At 43.7% G+C, this 25,159-nt stretch overlaps 2 protein-coding genes across 2 annotated transcripts in view; one reads left to right on the top strand and one right to left on the bottom strand.

Annotated features, from left to right (window-relative positions):
- PP2D1 (protein phosphatase 2C like domain containing 1) overlaps window positions 1-5,709 on the bottom strand; it is a 14,574-nt gene extending 8,865 nt beyond the window's left edge. The window contains 4 exon segments of the mRNA XM_054514295.1: window positions 3,420-3,540; window positions 4,551-4,698; window positions 5,022-5,151; window positions 5,569-5,709. Coding sequence (XP_054370270.1) covers window positions 3,420-3,540; window positions 4,551-4,698; window positions 5,022-5,151; window positions 5,569-5,709 — 540 coding nt within the window.
- A 709-nt stretch (window positions 5,710-6,418) lies between these two features.
- Window positions 6,419-25,159, top strand: part of KAT2B (lysine acetyltransferase 2B) — a 40,499-nt gene continuing 21,758 nt past the window's right edge. The window contains exons 1-5 of the mRNA XM_036405371.2: window positions 6,419-6,655; window positions 15,501-15,627; window positions 20,955-21,100; window positions 21,618-21,707; window positions 23,435-23,616. Of these exons, the coding sequence (XP_036261264.1) occupies window positions 6,434-6,655; window positions 15,501-15,627; window positions 20,955-21,100; window positions 21,618-21,707; window positions 23,435-23,616 (767 nt within the window). The 5' untranslated portion in view covers window positions 6,419-6,433. The remainder of the gene's footprint in view (window positions 6,656-15,500; window positions 15,628-20,954; window positions 21,101-21,617; window positions 21,708-23,434; window positions 23,617-25,159) is intronic.

The following is a 25,159-nucleotide window of genomic DNA, read 5'->3' on the forward strand; positions in this document are numbered from 1 at the left end:
GTCTTAGAAAATGGTGACTGTTATTGATGCTGAAACCAGTGCTGGAAAGATGCCTGCCTGCCTGCCTGCCTGCCTGTGGGTGATGGGACAAGGCAGAGAAGGACTGTGGGATGTAAAGTGGAGGTCATGGTCTCCCTGAGTTTCTCATCAAAATATTCTCATCTAGTACATATAAACAAATTCTTGCTGAATGAGCACCAGCTTCCTTGCCTGTCTTTTCCTGCTTTCCTGATGTACTTATTTACTTATTGCTCATGTCTCAGGTTGTGCTTCCCTCTCAGTCCTCTCCTTCCCATGTGCCTGAGACACCAGGACATGGCTTCATCGCCTCCACACCTTCAGCCCAGTTCTTGCAGAGCACCTCCCTTGGAAAACTGTGAATGCATCACACCCACATACAGCAACCATGACAGAGACTCTCATCATGGCCAGGACTATCCCTGAGCTGCAGGGTGCCTGATGCCACCAGCATGTGTCAAGGAGCCACCCAGGGTGGGCAGTGAGGCATCAGCACTGGTCTGGTGCAGTGTGGCTGTGCTGTGCAGCTCATGCCCTGCTGCACAGCTGGAGCCAGCCTCTGCTGGGGGATGCTGCCTTAGCAGGTCCCAGGTTCACGTGGTCATCTTTGGCCAAAGCAGCAAAGAGCAAATATTTTACATGAAAACCCTTACAAAGCCTTCCTTAAGGCCTCTGAAAAAGTCTTCACATGAAAAAACAAACTAATTTGCTAACCCAGGAGCCATGCCCTATACCTTCCAGTATTTTTTTATCAGAACTGATCCCCTCATTCTCTAAAACCATCCACAGAGGGAATGGTGCAGAAGGAGCAAGACATCTTCTCCCAAGTGAGTCAACTTCGGTGTGCATGTATAGCCTACTTACTGCATCCCCAGAAGCAGTGATGCAGCTTCAAGAAAGTCTAGTTATGATAGGTGTGGGAAGAGATAAGGGCAAACTTGTGAGTCACAGGAGAATGCCAGGGGCAGAGCCTGTATTCAGGACTTGGAATCCTGTACTCCCACCTGTAAACCTGATAGTAGGTAAGAAAGAAGGAAGTGATCGATAATTAAAATAATTATGGAATAAATTAAGATAATTAGTCTCCTTATTTGTCTCCTAAAGTGTTGTCCAAAACTGGAATCCCGGGATTCCAGACCCTCTGGTTTTGTGCCACCCTATAAAATAAGAGTCCCCATCATTAGGTCTTCTTGGGCAAGAGTTATAATTTGTGACTCTGTCCACTTGTGCAGAGCTGCAGCTCCTCAACTGGGAGGAAGCATCAAAATGGGAAATGGGAGTAGTGAAACAACGACAAACCAGCTCTTTCTACACTCCAGATATTTTGCAGCTCTTCCTCATAGATGGGTCGGTCTCAGTGAGGCAGAAGTAGCAGTTTGCTATCTCCCAAGGGCCTGTGTGGGGCAGAGAAGCTGTGAAACAATGAGTGAGGATGGTGAGCCTGCCAGCCTTGGCACAGGAGGTGAGGGATGTGAGGGTTTGGGGACCCACAAAGAAAGCTGTGGCAGAAGGTAGAAGATGGGTGGTGATAATGTAACTGTGCCTTCTGCACTCCTGCTGACATCCTGCCTCCCTCACCCCACAGATCCCCAGCTGGGGTTGGTGCTGTACTCCTGGGGTTGCTCTGCATTTTTCACTATTACAGTCAGTCCAAGTGGAAGTTTTTAGCTGTTTAGTTTCTGCTGCTTGGCTGAGGGGTTGGCAGTGGTGCCTATGGGTGTCTCTAGTTCCTGGAAAATCTAGGATTTCCAGGTGGTCCCTCATACAGATATGTGGAATGCTCATGACTGGGTTTGCACAACCAGATGTGCTTAGGCCACTGAAACTTCATCTTACAACACTGACATAGATATTATTTCTGTATCAAGGGTGCTGGCTGGCACCTGGAGAAAGGAGGCCCTTTCTCTCCCATCCCTGCCAGCAGTGCCTGTGCCAGTCTCCCAGGGGTATTTCAGGCTTCCACCAAATAACCTGCCCTACATGGCACAAGCAGTCAAAATGCACCAAGTGGAGTCCCAGAGGTTTGCAGGGATCTCTGCCACGAATTAAGGAATAGAGAGAACATAAAAAATGCATTAGAGAAAGGCATAAACAAAAGAATTGTGGGGAGTCAAAGAGAAGGTAAGGGAAAAATAGGTATTACATCCCATGTTTGCAAGAAGAGATCCAGAGCTCTCATTACCATAAAATAATACAGTGTAAGCCTATGCAGTGACTGCTGATGGCTAAATAACTTCAACAAACATCTTCTGGACCTCACACACACAAATTATGCAAAGGCAGGAGTGACTCCAGCCTTTAGTTTTCTCACTTGGTTTGGATTAAATCAAAAGTCTGACTGCAGTCAGGAAGAGCATCCTCTGCGTAAGAAGCATATAAAAACTGCTAAATGGTCCATCACTAACAAGAAATTTGTGCAACTGGAGCAGCCATGGGTGTTGCAAATGACATTTTGTCCATTTATTTTTCTGCATTTTTTCCTTTAGAAACTGGGTAATTGGGGTGTGAGGTTTCCTATCAGAGTAAAAACCTGATGGGAAGGTCTGTGCTGTTAGAGTCACATGTAAGCACCATGGGAAGCTGACGAGATGCTAGAGGCAGCCTAATGAGCAAAACTTTAGTATTGTTAATACTTCCAGTGATTCATAAATTATTGATAGCACTCCTGAATGCCTGGTGGCCAGGAGGGAGGCCACCTCACCCACAAGGAATGCACTAATGAAAGGACACAATAGGATTTCATACTCAGACAAGTTCCCTGGAAGAGCAAGAGCTATGCTTTTCCTATTGGAATTGAATGGCAAGAGTAAAAACAGGTGGGAGCACTGGAAGAAAATCTCTCTTGACAAAAGGAGGGAGACAAGGCTAGGTTGGGCATGCTGGATCTGACTGGGCTGTGAGACAGGGAGGAGGGTTAGGAGTAGACTCCCGGAGCTCAGCTGTGGGCTGGGTGGTCCCTGTCAGAGCAGTAGCATTCAGCATTAGGCTGCTGTTAACTGAGTCATTCTTTAATTTATGGGAGCAAGATAGGCCCCAAAAGCCCTAAATGACAACTTGGTAATAACCAGGAGTCTGGCACGCCCTGAACTGTATTTTGATTTCCTCTTTTGTGACTCAAGAATGCAGCTGCCTCCTTTGCCTCCTTGGAATAATACTAACACACAGGCTCTTGCATTTAAGCCTGTCAGGTGTTCATGGTGAATTCATGCAGGAGCAACAAATGTGAAATGCATGTCTGATCTGCTGGGAGCATGGGCTCTGAGCAGGGATCTCCTCGGGGCTATCAGCAGCCTGAGTGAGACCTGAAACCCACATGAGCTGGCACCTGTGTCTCACCTGGCCCCTGGCTTCCCTAATTTGATGCAGATGAGTAGCATTCCTGAAGTCACCTGGCTACTCACCTGAGCTTGTGAGCTGAGCAGCACAGGCAGGATCATCTGCTCCCACCTGTGCTTCCTCAACTCGGGTTTCAGAGTCAGCTCAACTTGTGCAAGCCCACTGACATGCCCCAAAGGACAGAAACTGAAAAATGTGGTGAGGGTTTTTCAGACGATACTGTGAGTTTGAATCTAATTTAATATATTCATGTTTAATGACAAAAACCAAGCAACAGAGGGGTTGCATGGTGCTCAGATTTATGCATGCATTATAATTAGAAAATTAGTATGTTCTGCACTTCTGAATTCAGCCAAGAGAAGAAAACAGCCTGGATATATGCAACAATGACATGGGTCCACTCATATGTCAAAGCATAAGGGGTTTGTTTTTTGTCTTTTCACTCCTTAGTCTTGTTAAAATTTTAGATGTAATATTTTTCTTTTCACTAGAGCAGTTTAAGACAAAGTAAAGCTCTTTTTCTTTTTGTTTTTAACAACATATTTGCACAAAGTTAGAATGTGAGCAATGATCAGGCTTCATGTTAAAAAAAAAGAAAGAGGAAAACTTACCTATTCATAGTTAGAGTGATTTCTTTCAAAGCAGCTTCTAGCAGGCAGCAGGTCTGCAAGTGTAGTGAAATTAGTGTTTATAAATGTTACTATAGTAACTGTATCTGTAGCCACAAGCTGGTAGACTTACATTTCTGGTTGTCTGGCGAGCATCAAGGTATAATGGAAAAAAAGAGACATGACATTGTAAGGCAGCCATGCTCCTGAGGATTCAAGAAGGAACTGCAGTAAAATTATTTGCTTCCTGACAACTTTCATCTTGGATTTTACTTTCATGGAAGTAATAAGTTTTCAGGCTTTTAAGGTTCCTAAAGAATAAGGTTGTTCACCTAGGCTGTGATCCTGTGAGCATTCACCTGTGCAGCTTCAGACATAAATGCCCACTGAGTGGCCTTGATGCACATCGGTGGAGTTATTCATCTGTGTGAAAGCAGTAAATGTATTTTCAGTACCAAAACTGTAATTCATTACATGCAAGTGTGCAAACTTAATGCTGGGTTAAATATCATTATCTACCTGGTTAAAGGAGAACCTGGTGTTTGGGGGAAAAAAAAACCAAAACAAAACAAAAAAGGAAAAACATACAGGGGCATGTAAAGGTACATAACTCGCAGGATAACTAGGAGTCGATGTTCAGGCGGGGATATTAAGTGGTCCATTGCAGCCAGCGTGTTGTTCCAGATGTGCTCTTTGCTCGTAACATTTGCTCTGCCGAGGAGGAGTCGTGGGAAAGCTGAAAGCGAAACTAAGCAAGAACAGTTTCATTTTCAAGTCCGAAAGAAGAAACCTAACCGGCATAAAGAAAATGCAAGCAAAGAGCTTCTTAGGGGTTGCTAATATACAGCGGCTATTTGTTATTTTAAAACGTGATTCGGACACTTATTTAAATTTAAAAATAAAAGACGAAGATAATTCTCTCCTAAATTCCAGAGAAACTGGATTTTCCTATCACGTTTCATTTCCTATTAATCTTGAGGCTGCTACCGCCAAGGGCAGCGGCTCCTCCACCTTAACCAGTCCGTCTTAAAGCGCCGGGGATGGCAGCAGCCATCTTACGGGTCGCTGTCACAGCTGCGGGAAGCCCGAAGCCAGCCCGGCCCCGACGCGCACTCCCCGGGGTACCCCGGCTCCGGACGGCCCGCGGCAGAGGCCGGGGAGCAGGTCTGACCCCCAGCCCACCAACACGCTGCCGATTTAAAAACCTCAGCAAAATAAAAATATAAATAAGTAAATAGAGAAAAACAACAGATCTCCCTGTTTCATTACATACTTCATTTTATTCCGTTCTGGTTTCCTGTAATTTCGTGAATATGCCAACTCGCTGTATAACACCATGCTTGAAAATATCCCCAGGAGCTGCGAAGGGAAGAAGGACGCCGCAGGGTTTTGGCACCCATCCTTCCCCCCAGATATTATTTCTCACAAACCTAGAGTTATTTTTGCTTTCCCTATGCAAGGTGCCAACGCCCTGTGCCTGCAAAGCCCTCTCTCTTTGCTGGGACTTCCCTCCAAACTCACACTGCTTTTTTGATAGTTTAACTTCACACATCAAAGAACCGTAAATCCCACGCAAACGCCCAGCCTCAATGTCAACCCTTTAAACCGTGGTGCCGTAGTACGGAATTGCCATTTGTGGTTTCTCACGGCTCAACCACGGTTTTACATACGTGCAGCGGGGCAGAACCGCCTCACAGCCGGTGCACTTGCTGCTGTGCATGGAGTGCGCTCTCTGGAGCAGGGCCATTTCCTTAATTTAACTTTCAATTAAAGGGTGATCCCTTTAAGGTATGAACTGACCTGCTCTCAACACTTGTTTCTGGACATAACAAAAAACCAAGCCCCAGAACCATGACACGAGAAACTGAGCAGAGAGTTTTTGAATTAGCCGGTATTTCAAACGGACCCGTACTTTTACATTCAATTAGAAATGATCTGGGGAAGAAGACGGAACCCTTCAAGGGTGGCCGCAGAGTACACAGTGTGGGAAGGCAATGGTTAAGCCAAACAAAGTAGCGGCGCTCCGAGGGGCCACGGCGGCTGCGGCAGCACCGCGGGCTCGCCGGGGTTCGGGACCGTGCGACACTGCCAGCGATGCCGCCTCTTTTTAGGGCAACTTTCCGCGCAGCCTCCCGGAGGGCCGGGATGGCTCCGTAGCGGCTCCGCACGCCGCGGGTGCCGCCGCCCTTCCCGCGGGGGCGCCGCCCGCCCCGCGCAGCCCCCGCGCAGGGAGGGGGGGCGGGAGGGAGGGAGGCGGGCGCGCCCTTGCGGTGCGCAGCGGCGGGAGGCGGGTGCCGGCCCCCCACCCCCGCCGGCGGGGCAGGAGCCGCCCGCGGAGCGGCGGGTCCCTCCTCCCGCCCCCCCGGGAGCAGCCGCCGGCGGCGGAGCGGCGAAGGGGAGGGTCCAAGGCCGGGCGCACCGCGCCGCGCCGGCGGGCCGGACGGACGGGCGGCCGCCGCCGCGCCGCGGGCATGGCGGAGCCTGGCGGCGGCGGGGCCGGGGCGGCGGGCGGCGGCGGGCCGCAGCAGGGCTCCCCGGCCGCCGCGGGGGTGGCCGCCGGGGGGCCGGTCCGCAGCGCCGCCGAGAACCCCGGCGGGGCTGGTTCGGCGCGCACCGCGGGGAAGAAGGCGCAGCTGCGCGCCGCGCCGCGGGCCAAGAAGCTGGAGAAGCTGGGCGTCTACTCTGCCTGCAAGGTACCCGGCCGGGCGGCCGCGGGAGCCCCCCCGCCCACGGAGGGTGGGGATTGACGGGAGGGGAGGGGAGGGGAGGGGAGGGGAGGGGAGGGGAGGGAGGGAGGGAGAGAGGGAGAGAGGCGGTGAGGAAGGGCCGTGCCCTGCCGGGCGCGGGGGCGGCCCGGCTGCCGCCCGGCGCTGCCCAAGGAAGTGGTGGCTACGGCGGTGCCGGTGGATCTTGCTCCCCCGGAGCTTTTCGGCCGGTGGCCGCAAAAATTAAACCCGCGCGCACCGAATACGGGACCGCGCGGGTAGCGCGCCCGTCCCGCTGCCCGTCCCGCTGCCCGTCCCGCTGCCCGACCCTCCCGCTGCTCCGGCAGTCCCTCCGTGGGAGGCGGCGGCGGGCGGGGCGGCTCCCGGTGCTGGCGGTGAGCGCTGGGTGAGCAGCGCTGCTGCCGCGCTCTCCGCGTAAACATCCCGGGCGGGGAGCGCGGCACCTCTCTGCTCCGCCCGCAGGTCCCGGCCCCGGGCGGGGGCTGCTCCAGCCCGCCCTGGCCGCGGTCTCGCAGCGCGGAGCTGTTGACACCGCTGAAGCCGCTGCTCCGGGCTGGAGCTGCCACTGTCGCCAGCAGCTCTGGCAGAGGGGCGAAGGGGCGCGGTCTCCGCGCTTGGGAAAGTTGTGTCCCCTGCGGTCACGTAGCGCCGGGCCGGTGTCCGGTGTGTGGTGCCCGAGCGGACGGCGGGGTCCCCTGTGCACCTGTAGCCTGCCCCAGCAGGGCTCTCTGCTCCGTGTCTGCCTGCGCTCGCATTCAGGAGTGCTGCTCCTGGTTTCCCATCACAAGCACTTTCTGTCCACCTGCGATTTTCTTCTTGGTGGGAGAAGCAGGACTCGCCTGTTTATTATAGAGGGAGGGAGCTCGGTCAGAGCTGTCGCTCTCGCCTCTAGAGCTCAGACCGCGGTCATTGTCGCCTGTGCTCAGAGCACGGGCCGCTGGCTGCGCTGCTGCTGTCAAGGCAATTTGTGGATGCACAGCGGGTCTGACATATTTAGATTGGCAGTGCTGATGTCAGATCCCCTAGTAATGCTTTCAGCTTCGAGAGTAGCTGTTTGTGAAAAAAGTGCATCTTATTTTCTCTGTTCTCTTACTTCGGCAGATGTTAAGTGAAAGGCCAAGCTGACATACGAGACGAGGCATCGTTGCACCGTGGCTCTGTAGTTCTGGCTGGCGGTGCGAGGAGATTTAGCTGTAGGTTGAGGGCATGGCGCAATGCTGCCATGGAAGGGAAAATTACAGAAGCCACACATTGCAATGTCTTAGCTCTTCCCACATGTGCAGGCACCTACATTTCAGCTTTGGAGCATGCATGGGACAGTGTGAGATTACACCAGTGCCAATAAGGTTAAAGAGCAGCTGCTGTACTTGGACTTGGCAGCACTAACTGTGGGCAGAATGATTTGAAGCTTTCCCAGTGTTAATTCCCCTTTGCACCCCCATATTTTAATGTTACCAAGACTTGCTAATAAATGAAGCTGGTTGTGAAGTGGGTAAATTTTTTGTGGGCTGTTAGGGAAGTGTGTGTGTGTGTTTGAATTGCTTTTTTCTTCCTTGGTTGGTGCTTTTTTTTCCCCTCTGATGCACCTCCAGATGATGTTTTTGAGGGTGAAAGCCTTCTCCTGTAGTGCTCTGCCCCGCAGATGTTGCTGTGCTATAGAGAAGCCTTGTCTCCTCTGAAACCCCTTGCTTTTTTGGGGGCTCACCAGCCTCTCTCTTGCAGGTGCTTTGTGGTAAGCGAGGTGAGCGCCATTTGGGAGGGAAGGAGGGTACACTGTGGCCTGCTGTCAGCTCCTCTTTCCCTCTTGCAGGACTCTGGTGATGGGGTACAGAGCAGGAACAGCTCCCGTTGTCAGTGCTCTGCTGGGTGTCCTTGCTGGGCCTCGTCTGTGACAAGTCTTGGATGTGTGTCTTGGTACTGATAAATGGAGCAGGACCCATGGTCAGGGGATTTTCGTCCTGCCAGGATGTAGGCACAGTTCCAGCACTAAACACTGCACTGTGTTCAGATTAAAATTGCTGTTTGACTTCTCTACAGCAGTTCAGTGGCAGGCAGCTTGTTTTCAGATCTCGTAACAAAAACAAGTAAGCAGGCTGGAAGCTCCTTGCAAGCTTCTCCTGTGGGATAAGGTGGGAAGGATAGTGCAGGGTGGAAGAATGTTTTATTTTTTTTCCTGAGCACCTGGCAGGTGATCCAGGAGAACTCTTTTTGGCTTGTAACATTAGTGATTTGCTGGAAACTGTAGCCTCGATAAGCTGGTTTGCCAACTGTAGCAGTGCAGTATGTAACTTTAAACTTTTTCTTACTTTGGGTTGCAACTTCTCTTTCATTGATTTTGCATTTGTGCGTGTGAGTGCAAAAGAGTGAGAGGAGACAAACACTCACGCCATCTCCAAAGGGGACATCTGTTCTCATTCAACTAGTGACTGTACGTGGATCTTATGTAAATCTACATGGAGCTGTGCAAGTTGGAGTGCTAAAATATGTAACAGCATCCTTAACACCAATCACCTTCTCCCACAGGAGTTTCATTGCAGAATTCAGCATGCAGAATTTATTAGGAGCTCAGCCTCAGGGATGTTTGGAGTAACAGCCAGGGAGCACCTGTCTGCTAGGGATAAAGTCAGAACACAAGCAGGTGGAGAGGTCAGTGACTGTGCAGAGGGTGAGTGTCACTGGTGAGAGCAGAAATGCTGAGCAGAGGAGAGTTAAGGGCACTGCTCAGGGGCAGGGTGCTTGGTCCTCCTGGTCCTTCTTTACAGCCCATCCCTTTTCATCATGGGAAACATGGACAAGGACTGCTGGTAAATACATATTTGGTGTGCACGTATCCTGAGCAGAATGAACCTGAAGTTTAGGGAGCTGAGACTAGACAAATGTGGAGTTTGGGTTTTTTCCTGATAAAAGAACTGGACCAGGAGAGCTGTAGCTGTTGAGCTGCTTCACTTGACTTGTTCCTCTGTGAGAAAAGTCTGGGTGGAAGGCATAGAACAGGCTCTTCTTAGTAAAAACCTTCTTAGAAGCCCAAGTCTGAAGGAGGAGGGTGGCACTCTGAACAAGATATATGAGAGGAGTTGGTGCTGTTTTCATGACTTTTGGAGGTACACAGTAGTGCTGTGTGCTGTGAGGGGTTTTGTATTTGGCACTTGCTGTGTCTGTGTGTGTATGAATGGCTGCATACATCGTTTTGGTTTTGTCCACTGTGAAATTGAGCACTAGGCATGTGAGCTTGCAGCATTTTACATAAAAGCAGCACTGTGTGACTTACACACATAAATATATTTAATGAAGATGTAGGAGGAAGCCTCCTCTGCATTTTTTTTTCCCTATTGGTTTACAATATGTAAAAATACAACTCTCTCTTCCGTCTCACTGGGAGCTTTTTTTGTAAATAAGGTGAAATATGTACTATTTTAGTACACTAAGTTTTCTGTAAACTTGTTTATTTTTCATTATACATGTCTTACAGTAATGCCTGGGTGTTTACAGATATAATTAGAACCCAGTAGTCTAAAGCACATGCACAAAGAATAATATCTCCTTGAAGAAAAGCTTTTTGCTTTAGATAAGCACAGTAGACAGAGTGAGAGGGGTTGTGGTGAGATGACTTAGCCAAGGCCCTGCAGCAGGTGAGCAATGGGCAGATGTGGAAGTAAAATCCCAGCCCCAGGCTCCAGAGCAGCTGCTGATCCTTCCTGGAAGCACTTCTTCCCACTTCTCATTCTAGAGTGGCCTCTAGTTTTCCCACACATAAAAAAAAAAAAGCTTTCATAGGGTAAACCTGTACCACCTTTTCCATTAGAAAATATTTTATTTCCTGATTTTTATAAGGCAGATTAAGATGAGGCCAATTTGGCCATGTGACTGCTGGGCTCTTTATACTGAGTACAGCTCCTTGAAGCTCAACTTGAAATGTATTGTTTTCTGCAGAAGTGTATAGGAGACAAAGAAGTAATCTAAAGCTTTCTTATCACTTTCATTGTGGAGTGGGTCGGTTTTATAATGTCTTACAGCCCCAATTAAAGCATCTTCCTTTAAATAGGAAATTACCATTAACTTTACAAGGTACAACTTTACTGGTTGCTTATTATTAATAAAAGCTTTATATGGTAGCCTACTTCTCTTCTGTAAGTGAAACTGGAAAGTACAGGGAATAAAATAATTGGATCAATCAATAAATTAAGAACATGCCCTTTAAGCTGCCCATTAAACTGCTTATTTTGTATTGTTAAAGTTAAATGGGTCAGCTAATTTCCTGATACATATGAGTGGCTCTTTGAGTAGTGTCCAGCTGTCTGGTTCTTGGGTACTGGACATATGAGTAGGAAAAATATATTATTTAAATTCATCAGTGTATTTATTATAGTTTATATGATACTCTTTGATAAAGTTATCATTTTGAGCTTGCTACCAGCAGGAAAAAGCTTATAGGGTATTTTACTCAGCTTTTGTGTTGGGAGGAAGAAGATGTTTTCTAGAGTAATTATACTTGCTGGAAATAGAGAAGATCTGTAATGTTCTGTGCATAATCTGTTGAGCCTGTTTTGCATCTCAATTACCAAATAGGGTAACCTGTATGATTTTTAGCTGGAAAGAAAAATCCTGCACAACAGCTATTTGAAACTCAGATTTAGAACTGTTGGGGTCTTTTGCCTTATAATTAAGTTAGCTTGAAGTTTGCCCATTCACTACCCAAAAGGGGGAGAGATATTTTAGTCAATAGGTTATTGTAACATTTTAATTCATTCTTATTTGCAGAGCTGAAACTCACCCAAAAGGGGCTGAGATATTTGCAATATTGTAACTTTCAGGTACTTCCTTTTAAATATAATTCTGACAATTTGTGTTAAAATGTGCTGTATTTTTTCATGGTCCATTTTGACCTATCAGTGAATACTTATTCAGTATTCTAAGGGAAATGATCACCTTATGTTTCCTAGAGTTATAGTTTTCACTGCCCAGAGCTACCGGACAGTTTGATTTCTCCTATTGTAACACTCCACCAAACATGGAAGGAGTTAAAAAGAAAATTGAAATTGTGTTATGCAGTGCAAAATGTACATAATTTCTGCAATGGGGTTTTTTTTTTTTTCTTTTTGCTTGTTTTGTGGTTGGCTTTTTTTGTTTGTTTGTTTGCAGGGAGGGGGGAAGGCAATAGCGTGTAGTTGTTGTGTTTTATTTTATTGCACTCCTCCAATTTAATTAAAAACCACCCATGAAGTGTGGTGTTCATGATCCCTGGGCCTGCAAAGATGATGGTCATTATTTTTCAGGCCTCATTAGGGCACAAGTTCTACAGTGGATTTATCAGAGCTCTGCAGATGTCCCAGAAAACAGGGCTTCAAGGAGTGGATGCTCTACTTCAAATACTTTTCCTTCCTTCCCTCAAAACTGCTTTGATCTTACATTAAGTTTTTGCAGAGGTGAAGTCATACTTTATTTTCTAATGAAAAGCAGATGAGTGACATTAAAAAAAAGGAAGAAAGGAAAAAAGCTGAAGATAGTCAAAGAAAGGATTGAAGGAGCAAAATGCTGTGGAACATTTAAAACAATTCAGCAATTTAAGCCACTGAGGAATGCACATTGCATATTCACTGCAAAATGCACTGTCAACGTCTACAATAAAAGTTTTAAAGAGGACCTTTTTAGGTTCTGTTTTGCCTTGGTTAACAGAACATTAATGCTGATTCTGGTGTTTTATTGAGGTTAACCAAAAAACCCCACCCTAGTGGTTGGTTGGTTAAGGTCTCAAGAATAATTCGAACAATACCAATTAACAGCTGTTGCAAAAAGATCTGGAGAGGAAATACCAACAAGAGCAGAAAAAAATTTGTCATCAAGCATGCTGGTTTTGTTCTTCTGTGGGTGGGTTGATATTTATTTTTGTCAGTTTAACTGAGCTGTTATCACGATTCGTGCATCTGTTTGCATCTTTGCTGTTAATTATGGTGCAACACTAAAGTTTGCATAGTTACTCACGGTTTATAGTTTTTTTGGCTTGATAGTAAATATTGTTTGGTGAGCTTCTGTGACATACTTCTTCCACTCAGAGGAAAAAAATCTCGAAGAGCTTGTGCCTATTTTTAAGAGGGAGTTCTGGATGTGCTTCATTGTGGCCTGATTTAAGGCAATAAATAATAAGCATGGTGATATGTCAGTAATCTACAGTGCTGAACATTTGTCCAGACAGCTGCATGGGAAGGGTCAAATCTTACTTCCCTAAAATAATAGTCAATCTCTTTTTTTTTGTTTGACAACTCCTTCACAATTGTTTCTTGCGTTTTCTTTGTCAAGAATCTCATTTTCAGACTTTTTTTGGTTGACAGTTTCTGTAGCTTTATGTTAAATGCAATAACTTTCATGGCAACATTGCCTTTCTCACAAAACAAATGTGTATAGTTTATTTGGCATTGGTTTTGCATTGGGAAGCTAGTTGAAAATAAGGGGTTTGTGTCATCTTCCAGATGTCCAGAGTCCTTGCAGTGGGGCAGTCTGTGCTTCACAGGTATCCCTCAGTCTCTGATCCCTCAAATCCCTTTAGCTTGGAGGGCCTGTAGGGCTGGATGAAAACACAACTGGCTCAATGCCTGTGAAACTGCAAGAGACGGCTTCTGCCATAAAATTACACTTCACTTCTCTGCCAATCACATTACTCACAGAAAACACGATAGGAAAAGAACATAAACTTCACCATAAATCTTCGCAGATTGCATTTTATGAGACTTAGAAAAAGAATTTGTTTTCATCTTCCCCTCATTTCATCCTGAAGCCTCTCTGATTTCACTTTATAAATGCACGGGTTGGCAGGCAGTCTGCACCCTCTCAGTGAGTTTGGAGAGCCAGGAGGTTCAGGCCATGCAGGTTGTCCCTTTTTCAAGGGAAATAAAGCAGAGATGGTTTTGCTGGGCACTTGCAGGTTGATTTCTGAGTCACCCCGGTGCCTACAGAAAATGCTGCTCAGAGCCCTTGGTGCCGGCCAGACTGCCTCGGGACAGGCAGAGGCCGTGGCACCCAGGGCCAGGAGCCCAGCTGGGTAAATGCTTAAGCCTCAGAGATGGTAAAAACATCATGTGGTGCTCAGCAAACTGCAGGCAGCAGTTTTCTTGGTTCTCAGGTTACTGAATATTGAAATGAGTTTAAAAGAACAATTTACCAGCCATTTGCAAAGCTGTCAGTGCTAGGAGCTGTCAAGCTGTGATCCTTTCTGCTTCTCCTGCGTTCTTCTTCCTTAGGTAGGATGGGATTTGGAAACTTAAAAGGAAAATGAAATAGGTTCCTGAAATAGATCACACTAAATGCATGCAGAATCAGTTTTGAAAAATGATACATTAGTGCTGCATATATTACCATTACAATTTTTCCTACTAAGATTGTTTCAGCCATAAATATTATGCAGCAATTGGCATACTTTCCTCACTGAGGTCTCGGCAGTGCAATTTCATGAGTATCTTTTTACAACCCGGTGCACAGATATCACTGAAGAGTAGAAAAGCAGGCTTTCTTTCCAATTAGATCTTCAAATAGAAGTACCAATGATGTTAGAATAACCAAGATCTTTTGGATGTGCAGAAGAAAATCCTCACCTGTAAAGCTGCTCTTTGGATAACTGGAATTGGTACTTTGATCTTCTGAATGATTTGAGACACGATTACCAAAGTCACAACTTCTTCCTTCATGGTCTTCCCTTTTAGCTGCATTCTCTTGGTGGTTGTTTCACACACAGTGAGCATAAGCAAACTTCCTAGGGAAAGCAGCAGGTTGCAGTGGAAATGCCACTGTCTTTGGCATCTGTTGCTTTTGTGGCCAAACGTTCTTTGCCTTAAACAGCCTCCACCAATAGTGCATTTATTGCTTGGTTATTTCAGCATTAGTTAGCCCTGCCTGAGTTGACATGGGCTTGGTTTCAGCTGTGTGAGATTCCTTGGTGCCAGTGTAGCTGATGAGGCAGTGACAAACATGCTGCCTGTTGGATAACCCGTTTAAATAATTAAATCTGTCTCGGTGGCAGTGATAAAAACGAGAGCAAGCTCCCGGTTCTAAGCGATTTCAGCTTTAATTATAAGAAAAAGAAAGGCCTAAAGCATGGGGGCCCACGGGCAAGCAGGAGCGGTCCCGACGAGGATGCTGCAGTGCTGGCGCTGGGTCTTCTTTTCAGCAGTGATGTCCCCGGTGGAACAGCACACGTTCAGTGGGTCAGATGCCCCTTTTTATCCTGTTTTTTGTCCCTTTGGATTGGTTTCTTTTTGGATCCTTCATTTGCATGAAGGTTTAAGGTGCTTGATTGGCCCATGACAGTTCTGTCCAGGCTGGCTCGTTTTGCTTGGGGGTGGTGCACTTCGGTGTATGATGGTACATAGAGTACCACACTTCTTAAAAGTACCCTTTTAACCCTTTTTACAATATAATAACCAAACTAACAGAACATCTTAATGATCTATCAACGATTTTACAGCAGTTTCTAACCTATTTTTAACAGCAGGATCTGCAAATGTTGGTTTACTAGTAAATATTTGAATGCTTTTTTCAGTAGAGTGAGGGCTGTCTGCAAAGGAGCTAGGCAGGGTTGGTTATGTATTCTGTGTTAATCTCTCTGTTTGGGACACTATTCTGTTTCTGATAATTTCCAGAAAAGAAGGAAATAAGTAATGTGGTATATAAAAATGCAAACGAACCAACAGCAAAACTCCCCAAGTCCCCTCTTCTCATCCTCCCCCTCCAAAAAAAAAAAAAATTATTGTTTTTGAAATAATACAGTTCCAGCAAATTCCTGTGTTCTGTGGCGTTGATCGATATCCCTTTGCTTTGATTTCAGGCCGAGGAATCCTGTAAATGCAATGGCTGGAAGAACCCGAACCCGCCTCCCACGCCGCCGCGGGCCGAGCTGCAGCAGGCGGCGGTCAGCCTGGCCGAGCCCTGCCGCAGCTGCAGCCACGCGCTGGGTGAGCTTCTTCCTCCTCTCCTCCTCCTCCTCCTCCTCCTTCTCCTTCTCCTCGCGCTCCGGGCACCTGAGCCCCAACATTTCACGTCAAGGCCTAGAAATGGGAGTCACGATTAGGTGTAAATGTCAATAGCTTCGATTGGAATATGTTTAATATTTAAAAGATATGTTTAATGTGGAAATAATCCTAAAATTAGTATTAAAGAAATCTAGCTAAGGTGCAGCTTGTATCAGCACTGACATTCAAACTTGTTAAAGTGCAAGAGCATCATTAAGCTACTCGTAACAATTTTTATACTTTGTGTTACACATGCCGTAGCCTTACATAGCTCTATCTGCCTTCGTTACAAAGTGAATGACTCTCTGCTGTAGACTGTATTATGTTTCCTTACTTTAGAACAAAGTATAAAATATTCTTGAGCATCACTAAACCAGTTAATCCTACCTGCAAAAAGAACTGTGTCTTTTCTTTTCTAGGTTTGTACATCTTAGCATGGTCTGAGTTATTGTGCAGGCAGCTTGCATGTCTTGGAAGCAACTGCTCAAAATCCACTGTTAAATACTGTTGTGGTTTTTGGTTTTGTTTTTCAGACTTAGAATAAATGACGATTTGTTTCCCACACAGCCTGAAAAACAGCGCTGAATCGCTGTATTATTATTTTAAGAATTTATACTTATCCAAAATAAAAGCTGATGGGTGCTTCTGTATATATATCAGTCACAGATCAGTTTGAGTTGGAAGGGACCTTTTAAAGATCATCTAGTCCAGCCCCCCTAGAGTCAGCAGGGATACTTTCTGTTAGATCACATTGCTCTGAGCCACAACCAGCTCTAACATGGATGTTTCCAGGGATGGGGCATCCATCACCTCTCTGGGCAACTTGTTCTGGTATTCCACCTCCCTCAAAGTAAAAAAAACATTTCTGAAATCTAATCTGACCCACTCTAAAGCCACCGCCCCTTGTGCTGTCACTACATGTCCTTGAAAAAGTCCCCCTTTGGCTTTCTTGGGGCCTGCCTTTGGGTCCTGGAAGCTGCTTTAAGATCTCCCTGGAGCCTTCTCCAGCCTGAACAACTCCACACTCTCAGCCTGACTTCATCGAAGAGGTGCTTCAGCCCTCAGATCACCTTCATTGCCCCCCTCTCAACTTGCTCCATCATAGATCCACGTCCTTCTTGGCAAATACAGAATAAAAATTCAGCTAAAATAAAATTCAGAACTAATTTAAAAGAAGCACTTACTATTTAATTATTGTTGCTGCCCAAAACTTAGGACAATAAAATGGAAAAAAAAAGAAATTTAAAAAAACCCTTCACAATAGATAATTTATTATTTTACTTTAGAAAAAGATATTGCCCTTTCAATTCTTTCAATTGAATACTTTTTTTTTTTTATTTCATGGGATTTATTTCTATTTCTTCCCTCCTCTTTTTATGGTCTCATTACATGTCATTTATTTCTAGGCTTTTCAGCAGGATTTTTTCCTGGTATTCCAAATATCTGGGTTTGCTTGCAAGAGAAGACTAACAAATGCATAGTATCACAGAAAATTCAGTCACTTTAGCCAAGTTAGTTTCAATTTTTCATCACACATCTTCTCTGTGCTGCTTCTGTTTGTGCAGTTAGGGTGGCTTGTGTTACCTGTCCCTTTCAGTCCTGGCCTTTGAAGAAAGAGCTATTTCTTTCTTCTTTTTTTTTTTTTTTTTTTTTTAACTTGCAAGATGTGCCTGCCAGTTCTCTGTTCTTCAGCAGAATTTATGGATGCTTTGTATTTTGTAGAAAAAGCTCAGCTCTTCTAAAAGCTGGGCCTGGTTTTGGTTTATTAAATAATATTAAATCATTCTTTAGCCAGGAAACCAGGGAAAACCAGAACTGTAAAACCAGCAAAAGTATTCTATGAAGAAACTGTATTTTTATTTACTGTTTACTGTATTTTTTTAGAAAATACTTCTTCTGACTGCAGCTAATGAGGAAGATGTTTAATTTAAAATAACTCAAATGAGTTGCTCTATGCTTCCTCATACTACTGGAACAATATGTCTTTCACCTGTGTTTTCCAAGATAATTTTCCTATTCATCTCTTCTAAATTAGTGTATTTCTGCTGAATACCTTTAAAACCAGATTTACCACAAGGTGTGTGGGCTTCACATTAGCTGTGCTGCTTTTTCCTCTCAGAAAGCCATTGAAGTAGCAATATAGATATATGCTGCTTAAAGCTGTACATGATGTAAAAATAGAGGATTTTTTTTCCTTTTTTTTTTCTCTGAATTTATTTATTTCATCCAGAGGTGAATTCAATCCTACATACTATCTTGCTTGAGATGTCTCTTTTTAGGGGTGTTGTTTTATCTTCAAGCCAGTGCAGCTTTTGGTGCATAAATCAATCTGATTGTGTGTATTATTGTCTACTTATCCACAACATATATATTCATCCTTTTGGTGCTCAGCCCCACCGTTTGGCTCAGTGTGATTGTTTTAATGAATATTTCTTTTATTTGGGTGATATATTTTCTAACACTGTGGCTGGATTAGATGCTGGGACAAGTCACTGTCCACCAGCCACAAGACCAGGTGTTGCATGGTCAGAGACTCTTTTCTGTTTGATTATTTCTCCTGTGTTTCAGGGTGCATTTGTTAATTGCCAAATGCTGTCAGTCTTGAATCACTTTTAAAACTAGATAATTAATGTGCTAATACACCATATATATACATTCAGTCTCTTTTTTCCCCCCCATCACTGCCTTTGGTTCCTGCTGTTGTTGGTTTCTCTGGGTCTGGATTGAAGGCACTTGAGACAGTAGTTCATGTTTGGACTCAAGTGTTTATTATTTCTTATCAGTAAAACAGTCTCACTGCTGTGAGTTCAGCAGCTTTTCATTAGAAGGCACAAAATGGCTAACTATCTCTTGATCCAAGGTCTTTTAAGACTAAACTATCCAATTAAGAACTGACACCTAGATTATTTTCCCTTTTAACCCAATAACTGATCCCACAGAGCCTGCAAAGCAAACTTTTCTGCCCAATTACAAAATGCCACCCAAACCCATGAAGGGGAAGGAAGAAGAAGCATGAAGAAGAAACCCAGGATGACACCCTGTGCCCTCCATCTTGCTTCTATCCACAACATACTAAAAATCCCAAAACCTAAATTTTTCACCACGTGATACACCTACACTACTCTCTATAATCTATTTCACACTTTTGTGGGTTCTAGTCTATCTTGAAGTCTAGGAAACTTTCTCCATGAATGAGGGTCAAAGTCAGTTCTCCCCTGGGTGTCAGGGCACTCCAGAGCAGACAGAGAAATATTCCCGGTGCCCTGGGTTTCCACGTGCTGTGCACCTTCACACAGCATATTTGGGTATTTCTTGGTTGGAGTGTTTTGAGATAGGCTGGACACATTCCTTGTTAATCTGTGTTTTCACTGTTCCTAATTTGTGCACTCCAGTGCTTGCTTGCTGAAGTTGCAGGTCTTCCTGTCACTGAGCCTTGTTCTTTCTGCTTGCTTTTCTGTGCATGCCCTAGTGATCTATACATGAGATATTTAAATTTTTTTTAGGCATAACAGCAACTGAGGAAAGGCGTACCACTTGGGCAGTGCATGTGATTGGGACTTGTAACTCTAGTCAAGAGTGATGCAGTACTTGATGTCAGTGTACCAAAGCTTTAATTTTAATAAACCACTTACTAACAGTCACAGAGTTTGGGAATGGGCAGTGAACATCTGAATAAAGATAGTTTGTTGGCCTGGTGTATAAACATTAGTGTCCCTTTGGCAAATACGTGCTGGCAACACACTTAACTTTTAGATTCACAGTATAGGTAATAATTTTCTAGTTTAATGAAATGTTTAAACACCACTAAGTAGTCAAGGTTCAGTATTGTTATGGAAACTGCATAGAAATGGCTTCTTATGCTGATGTTTTATTCATTTGTTGAAGGCAAGGTTTCTTTGGTATGTTATCAGTTTCTAATGCAAAGCTCTTCTAGAAGGATATTTATTACTTGCAAATGATCAAGACAGACTGCTGGGAATATTAACCCTTCATACCTGTCTTAAGGACAGAAGTTAAATGATTTTATTCTGCCCAGAATATTTATCCTCAAAGGAAGCTTATGATGGCCATGTGCCTAAGACACTATACTATAAATTTTCATTTAAGTGGAAACAGTTGCTGTCATATTTTTAAAGTTCTGCATTACAGTGTACTTTGCACTTGAAGCCAAATAAAGATATTGAATTTAAACCTTTTGGTATCATACTAAACTTCTCAAAACAAACCATCTTTGCTGCGTGGCCAGTAAATGCATTTTCAAGTCAAGTGTTATTTTTCCTCACCAGCTTCCTAACTAAGGAGTCAGATTTCCATTGAAAAAATATGTTAATCTTAAGAAGTAAATATAGATACAATTTACTAAAATATAAAAAGCTAATATGCCCAAACTTAAAAGTATTTTTCTCCTTCTTTGTAAGGATATTTTCTTGTACTTTCAGAGGAAAGGATAAGCATACCATCTACATTGGCCTGGAGTCAGCTAAGATCGTTGCTTTTTGTAATGCAAATATCTCTTCTGGGAGTTGACTTTTTGTTTTACACTGCCTTCCTTCTTCCTGGGGCCAGTTGTTCAAAGGAGCTTGAAATGAGTGTCCCATTTTACAGGGAGAAACCTCAAGCTTTTGAAAATTACAGATGTGGAACTGTATTTACCTTTGGAGATGATAAAAGGGAGTTTGTCACTTGGAAATGAACAAATGAGCACGTACAGTCTGCAAAATCTCTGTTAATATAGTGTGCACAAGGCACAGTTTGATCTTACATGATATGAAGGCAAGGGACTTAGCCAAAAATGCCCAGTTTAAAACAAAAAGACATTTTTTGGAACTGGGTTTTTTCATTCTTCCTGAAATAAGGTGCTGCTTACATCTGGATGACATAATTTATGGAAATTCTGGATTTATTTTCTTAAGTCAAGAAACCTTGTCTCAAATCCATAGCTCTAGGTCAAAAATGTATGTAGTTATATAGTGCAACATATTCATACAAGCAGGGCTTGTGTAGTCAGCCTTAAGTGTTAACAGGTGATGTGATTCCAGGCAGCTGCCATTCCTCTGCTGTGGAAGTTGCCACCACTGGTCAATCTTTACAAACTGCTGTGATGTGACACAGGTTTCAGTTACCTCTGATAAGATGGGTTCTGTTTAAGTGGGTTATTACAGGATCAGTGCCTTTACAGTTAAGGCTTAGTTGGAGATCTCCTGGGTTACACTTGTACTATGGGTCCTCTCAGTAGCCTTTTACAAGTCTGGGTTCTCATTTTGTTTTAGCTGCTCATGTTTCTCACCTGGAGAATGTGTCTGAAGAAGAAATGAACAGGCTCCTGGGGATTGTGTTGGATGTGGAATATCTGTTCACCTGTGTCCACAAAGAAGAAGATGCAGACACCAAGCAAGTTTATTTCTACCTGTTCAAAGTAAGCTGAACTTGTGGGGTATCTTCTCAGATTTTTCACGTTCTCACACATAAGCCAATCTCGTTGCCATGCAGGCATGCATTGACTTTATCTGCCAAGACAGTTTTTTCTAGGATGATTACTCTACTGAGTAATTGTGGGCTGGATGGTCTGGTACTTGCAATGTACTGATTCTTACTCCAAAAAGCCATCCAGATGATTGAGGAACTGACCCTGAATGCCATGTATAAACTGCAGCCTCCTTCACTGACATACCAGGAAGAGTCAGTAGACATGAATGGTAACTTGGCTGCCTGCATTTCCTCAGAGGAGCCTCTTGTACACATTTCAGAGAAGGTGATTTCACAGGGAAGTTTAGTAACTACAAATTCAGGTGATTAAACAAGCAGATATATATATATATATATATAGCCAGGAGAATTCCAACACTGCTCACAGTGTCTTGTGCCCTTGTGACTTCCATTGACTCTTTGTATGAAAGTATACTAACTTTTAAAAATTTGTGTGTTTTTAACAGCTTTTGAGGAAGTGCATTTTACAGATGGGAAAACCTGTAGTAGAAGGATCTTTGGAAAGTCCCCCATTTGAGAAACCTAGCATTGAACAGGTAAAGAGTCAAAATGTGGGTTTTGTTAGTGTGTGGTGGTTTTTTTTGTTGTTGTTTATTTATGTATTTTAAATTTTATTTTGGTAGGGGCTTGGAGGCTTTGTTTGTTTTGAGATTTTTTTGTGGGTTGTTTTTCTTTTTGTAAATGTAAGCACTGGTTTTGAAAACATGGCATTTTTTAAGCACTTTGCAGATGTTTCTGTGTTCTGCTCAGGACCAAATAGGGGGCTATAGGAGATTGCTCTTGGTTCTCCTTTTAGTGTTTGTACAATAGTTACATTATTTGTATTCTATTTCTCATCATTGGTCTTAGGCTTTAATGAAACTGACTTTTTTTTGTGGGTTTAGAGAATTAACTTGAAATGCTACTTTTGTGTGGGCAGTTCTAATCTTTCTTTGTTTCAAGTGATGAAAAATGCTGTTGAAGTTTTGAAATACAATATTAAAATGAAGCTTGCCTTCTGTATATCAAGAAAAATGTTACAGTCCAATTCAGTGAGATCATAGCCTTCTCTTTCAAAGGGTACACAAGAAAAAAACAAAGCTGAAACCAAAGAACAATTGAGGCTTTTGTTACTCTCAGTAGATAAAGACCATATGACAAATTCAGTTTTTGGTTAAGCAAGCTCCTAAGTATGCACTCCTGGCAGAGAAGTGGGCCCATGAACTCCAGTGAGACTGTGCAGAGGCTCACATACCTCGCTGAAACAGGAGCTCGATGTTTTCCCATCCCTGGATGAATGGATGTTCTATTGTTAAGCAGGATAATTTAAATGTGAAGACTGTTACTTGTTGTAATTATTTCTTTGCAGCTCTCATTTCTTATCGTGTAGGAAGATCAAACCACTTTATTGCAGAATTTCTGAGAAGTCTTCACTCTAATTTCTCCTTTAGTTTGACTATAAACAAAAAATGTGTATGTAATCCCCCATGGCTCCTAATCCTTAAAATACACTATTAAAAAGGTTTTGTACAATGCAATTTTTTGTCAATTTCATCATAATGTTCAAGATGCTTAAGAAAATAAAGCATAGAGATTAAAGGATAATTCTTGTTACATCTTACTTTGAAATCATTTTCACTTTAAAAAAGACCAGTATTTTCAATTCTGTTTTTGGCAGCTCAGCCACTCAATCAAACAAATTATTTGCTAAGCCCCAGTATTATAATGGGTTTATAAAATACATGTGTTACAGCACTTTTAGTCACTCATCTTAATCATCTTCAGTAGATTTTTCTTCAAACTGGACAGTGTCCAAAGTGCAATGAGGAGACATGATTGTGAAGTATTAAGACTTCTTGAAGAAATATGGTTTGCAGACATAAACTTAAGTAGAAGTCCATAAGCCCTTATCCATTATTGAAAAGTAGCTGGTGAGTTTTGAGGATGATAGTTGATTTATGTATAGATTAAAGCCTACCAGAGCTTTCTCTGTTCACTGACTTCAAGAAGGACAGAAAAAAGGAATTTCTTCTTCTTTTCCTTTCCATCAGCTGCTGAGAGCAGGTTGAAAATACCTGGATGTATCTCCTGCTGTGTACACAGGTACCAGCCTGTGGCATCTGCATGAGTAGCTAAGCAAGGAGCTCATGGTCTCCAACATTTCTTTTCTTTCCCATGCCATGCAAGTTCACGATAAACATAAAGTGAGAATGTTTGAGGATACTTCTGTAAAATTTATGGCTAAATTATTAAACGGAGTTTTTTTTTTTTTTTACTTTTTCAGGGTGTGAATAATTTTGTGCAGTACAAATTTAGCCACTTACCCTCGAAGGAAAGGCAGACAATAGTGGAACTGGCTAAAATGTTTCTGAACCGCATTAACTACTGGCACTTGGAGACACCTTCTCAGAGAAGACTGAGATCACCCAATGATGATATTGCAGGGTATAAAGTGAATTACACCAGGTAATGCTGCTTCTGCTTGTTGGGAGACTTCCTTATAAATAGGGCATGTACAAACTTCAGGAGTACACCAGTATCTTTATGCCATAGATGGACCTTGTGCATTCTTGCAGCCATGGATTTAACATGACATCCTAAGGGTTTTAGTGAGACTATATCAGTTTCACTTGCATCCTTGGGTCTTGAAAGATATGCTCTTATCTCTAGAGCCTCTTACTCTACTTGGAGAGTAGAGGCTGGAACACTTGGACAGAGTGTTCCAGCCTCTACTCTCCAAGAATGGGGAGTAGAGGCTGGAACATTTGTATCTAACAATGCTTCTGCAAGGTCTGTGTTTGTGAAGTGCTCTTGGTCTTAACATTTGAGCCTCGTGTAAGTTCCCTATTTATTATTCAACTTAAAAAAGAAAAAGAGAAAAGATAACATTTAGTATTGTAAAGCATCACTGTTTGAAACCAAATCACAGAGGAGTTGAAAAATCAAACTAATTTTGCAAGTGCTTGAATGATAAATGAGGAACAGATATTACTAGGTTCCTTAAAATTATAGTTCTTGTTATGACCATTTAATGCATTGTTAGAATTTAAAGGAATAACTGAGTCGCTGGAGGATGAAGAGCTAGGATAAAAAGACATGTCTCTATTTATTTTCTTTTTCTCAGAGGAGTAGTGCAGTGCCTTTTTCAGTGAGCAGTTCAGTGAGAGCAGTTCAGGGTCCTGCAGGTCAGGCAGCAGGTAGTTAACCTGTGTCAGCACACTGTTCTCAGGAGTGCCCCGGACATCTCTGCTGGCCCAGGGTGAGCACCACCTTCTGGCTGCTTTCCTGGTGGCCTTTCCTCTCGCACACCTCCTCTCCATGGAGAGCAGCAGCAAACCTGGTGTGAGTTGAGACTCTGGCTGGTGACAGAGCAGTCTGTGCAGTGTCTGACCCAGATGTCCTGTCACCATAAAGGACACTTGTAATCCATGGTGCTCCTAAGACCATGTTTGGTGGGTGTTTGACCTCCATTTGTTTTCATAAGTGGTGTCAGCCAGGGGTGGTAGGAGTTAATTTTTATTAGGACTCTATAGCTATTTGGTTCTGGTTGGTGGCTTTTTGTTGTTAATTATTTTGTCACTTGTGTTTTCTCAAACTATCCTGCCCACAGCCCCTAAGGTCCCCCCATGACCCAAAGTGCTCTTCCCACCAAATCTCACTTGTTATTGTGAGCTTCCCTTCTCTGTGTTGTCTGAGGCATTGCTCAGGGTGCTGCTGGGCACTATGGGCACACCTGAATTTTTGCAGTCACCAATTTCATTTGAGAACCTGAGGATTTGAATGAAACTGTATCAGAGTTTCACATGCATTCTTGTGTTTTGAGAGCTGTGCTTTATCAGCCAAGAACAGGGAGTAGAAGTCTGTGAATAGCTCTATCTCACAAGTCTTTTGCAACACATGTTTGCAAAGATTAAGGCACAAGAGTTTGGGAGAACATTTCGAGACAGGCTGTACTTTGGGTCTGGATGAGGAAATGTGTGCAAGATCCAGCACAGTATGTTTGCATCCA

The sequence above is a fragment of the Molothrus ater genome, chromosome 1, assembly GCF_012460135.2.
Source record: "Molothrus ater isolate BHLD 08-10-18 breed brown headed cowbird chromosome 1, BPBGC_Mater_1.1, whole genome shotgun sequence".
Classification (NCBI taxonomy): Eukaryota; Metazoa; Chordata; class Aves; order Passeriformes; family Icteridae; genus Molothrus; species Molothrus ater.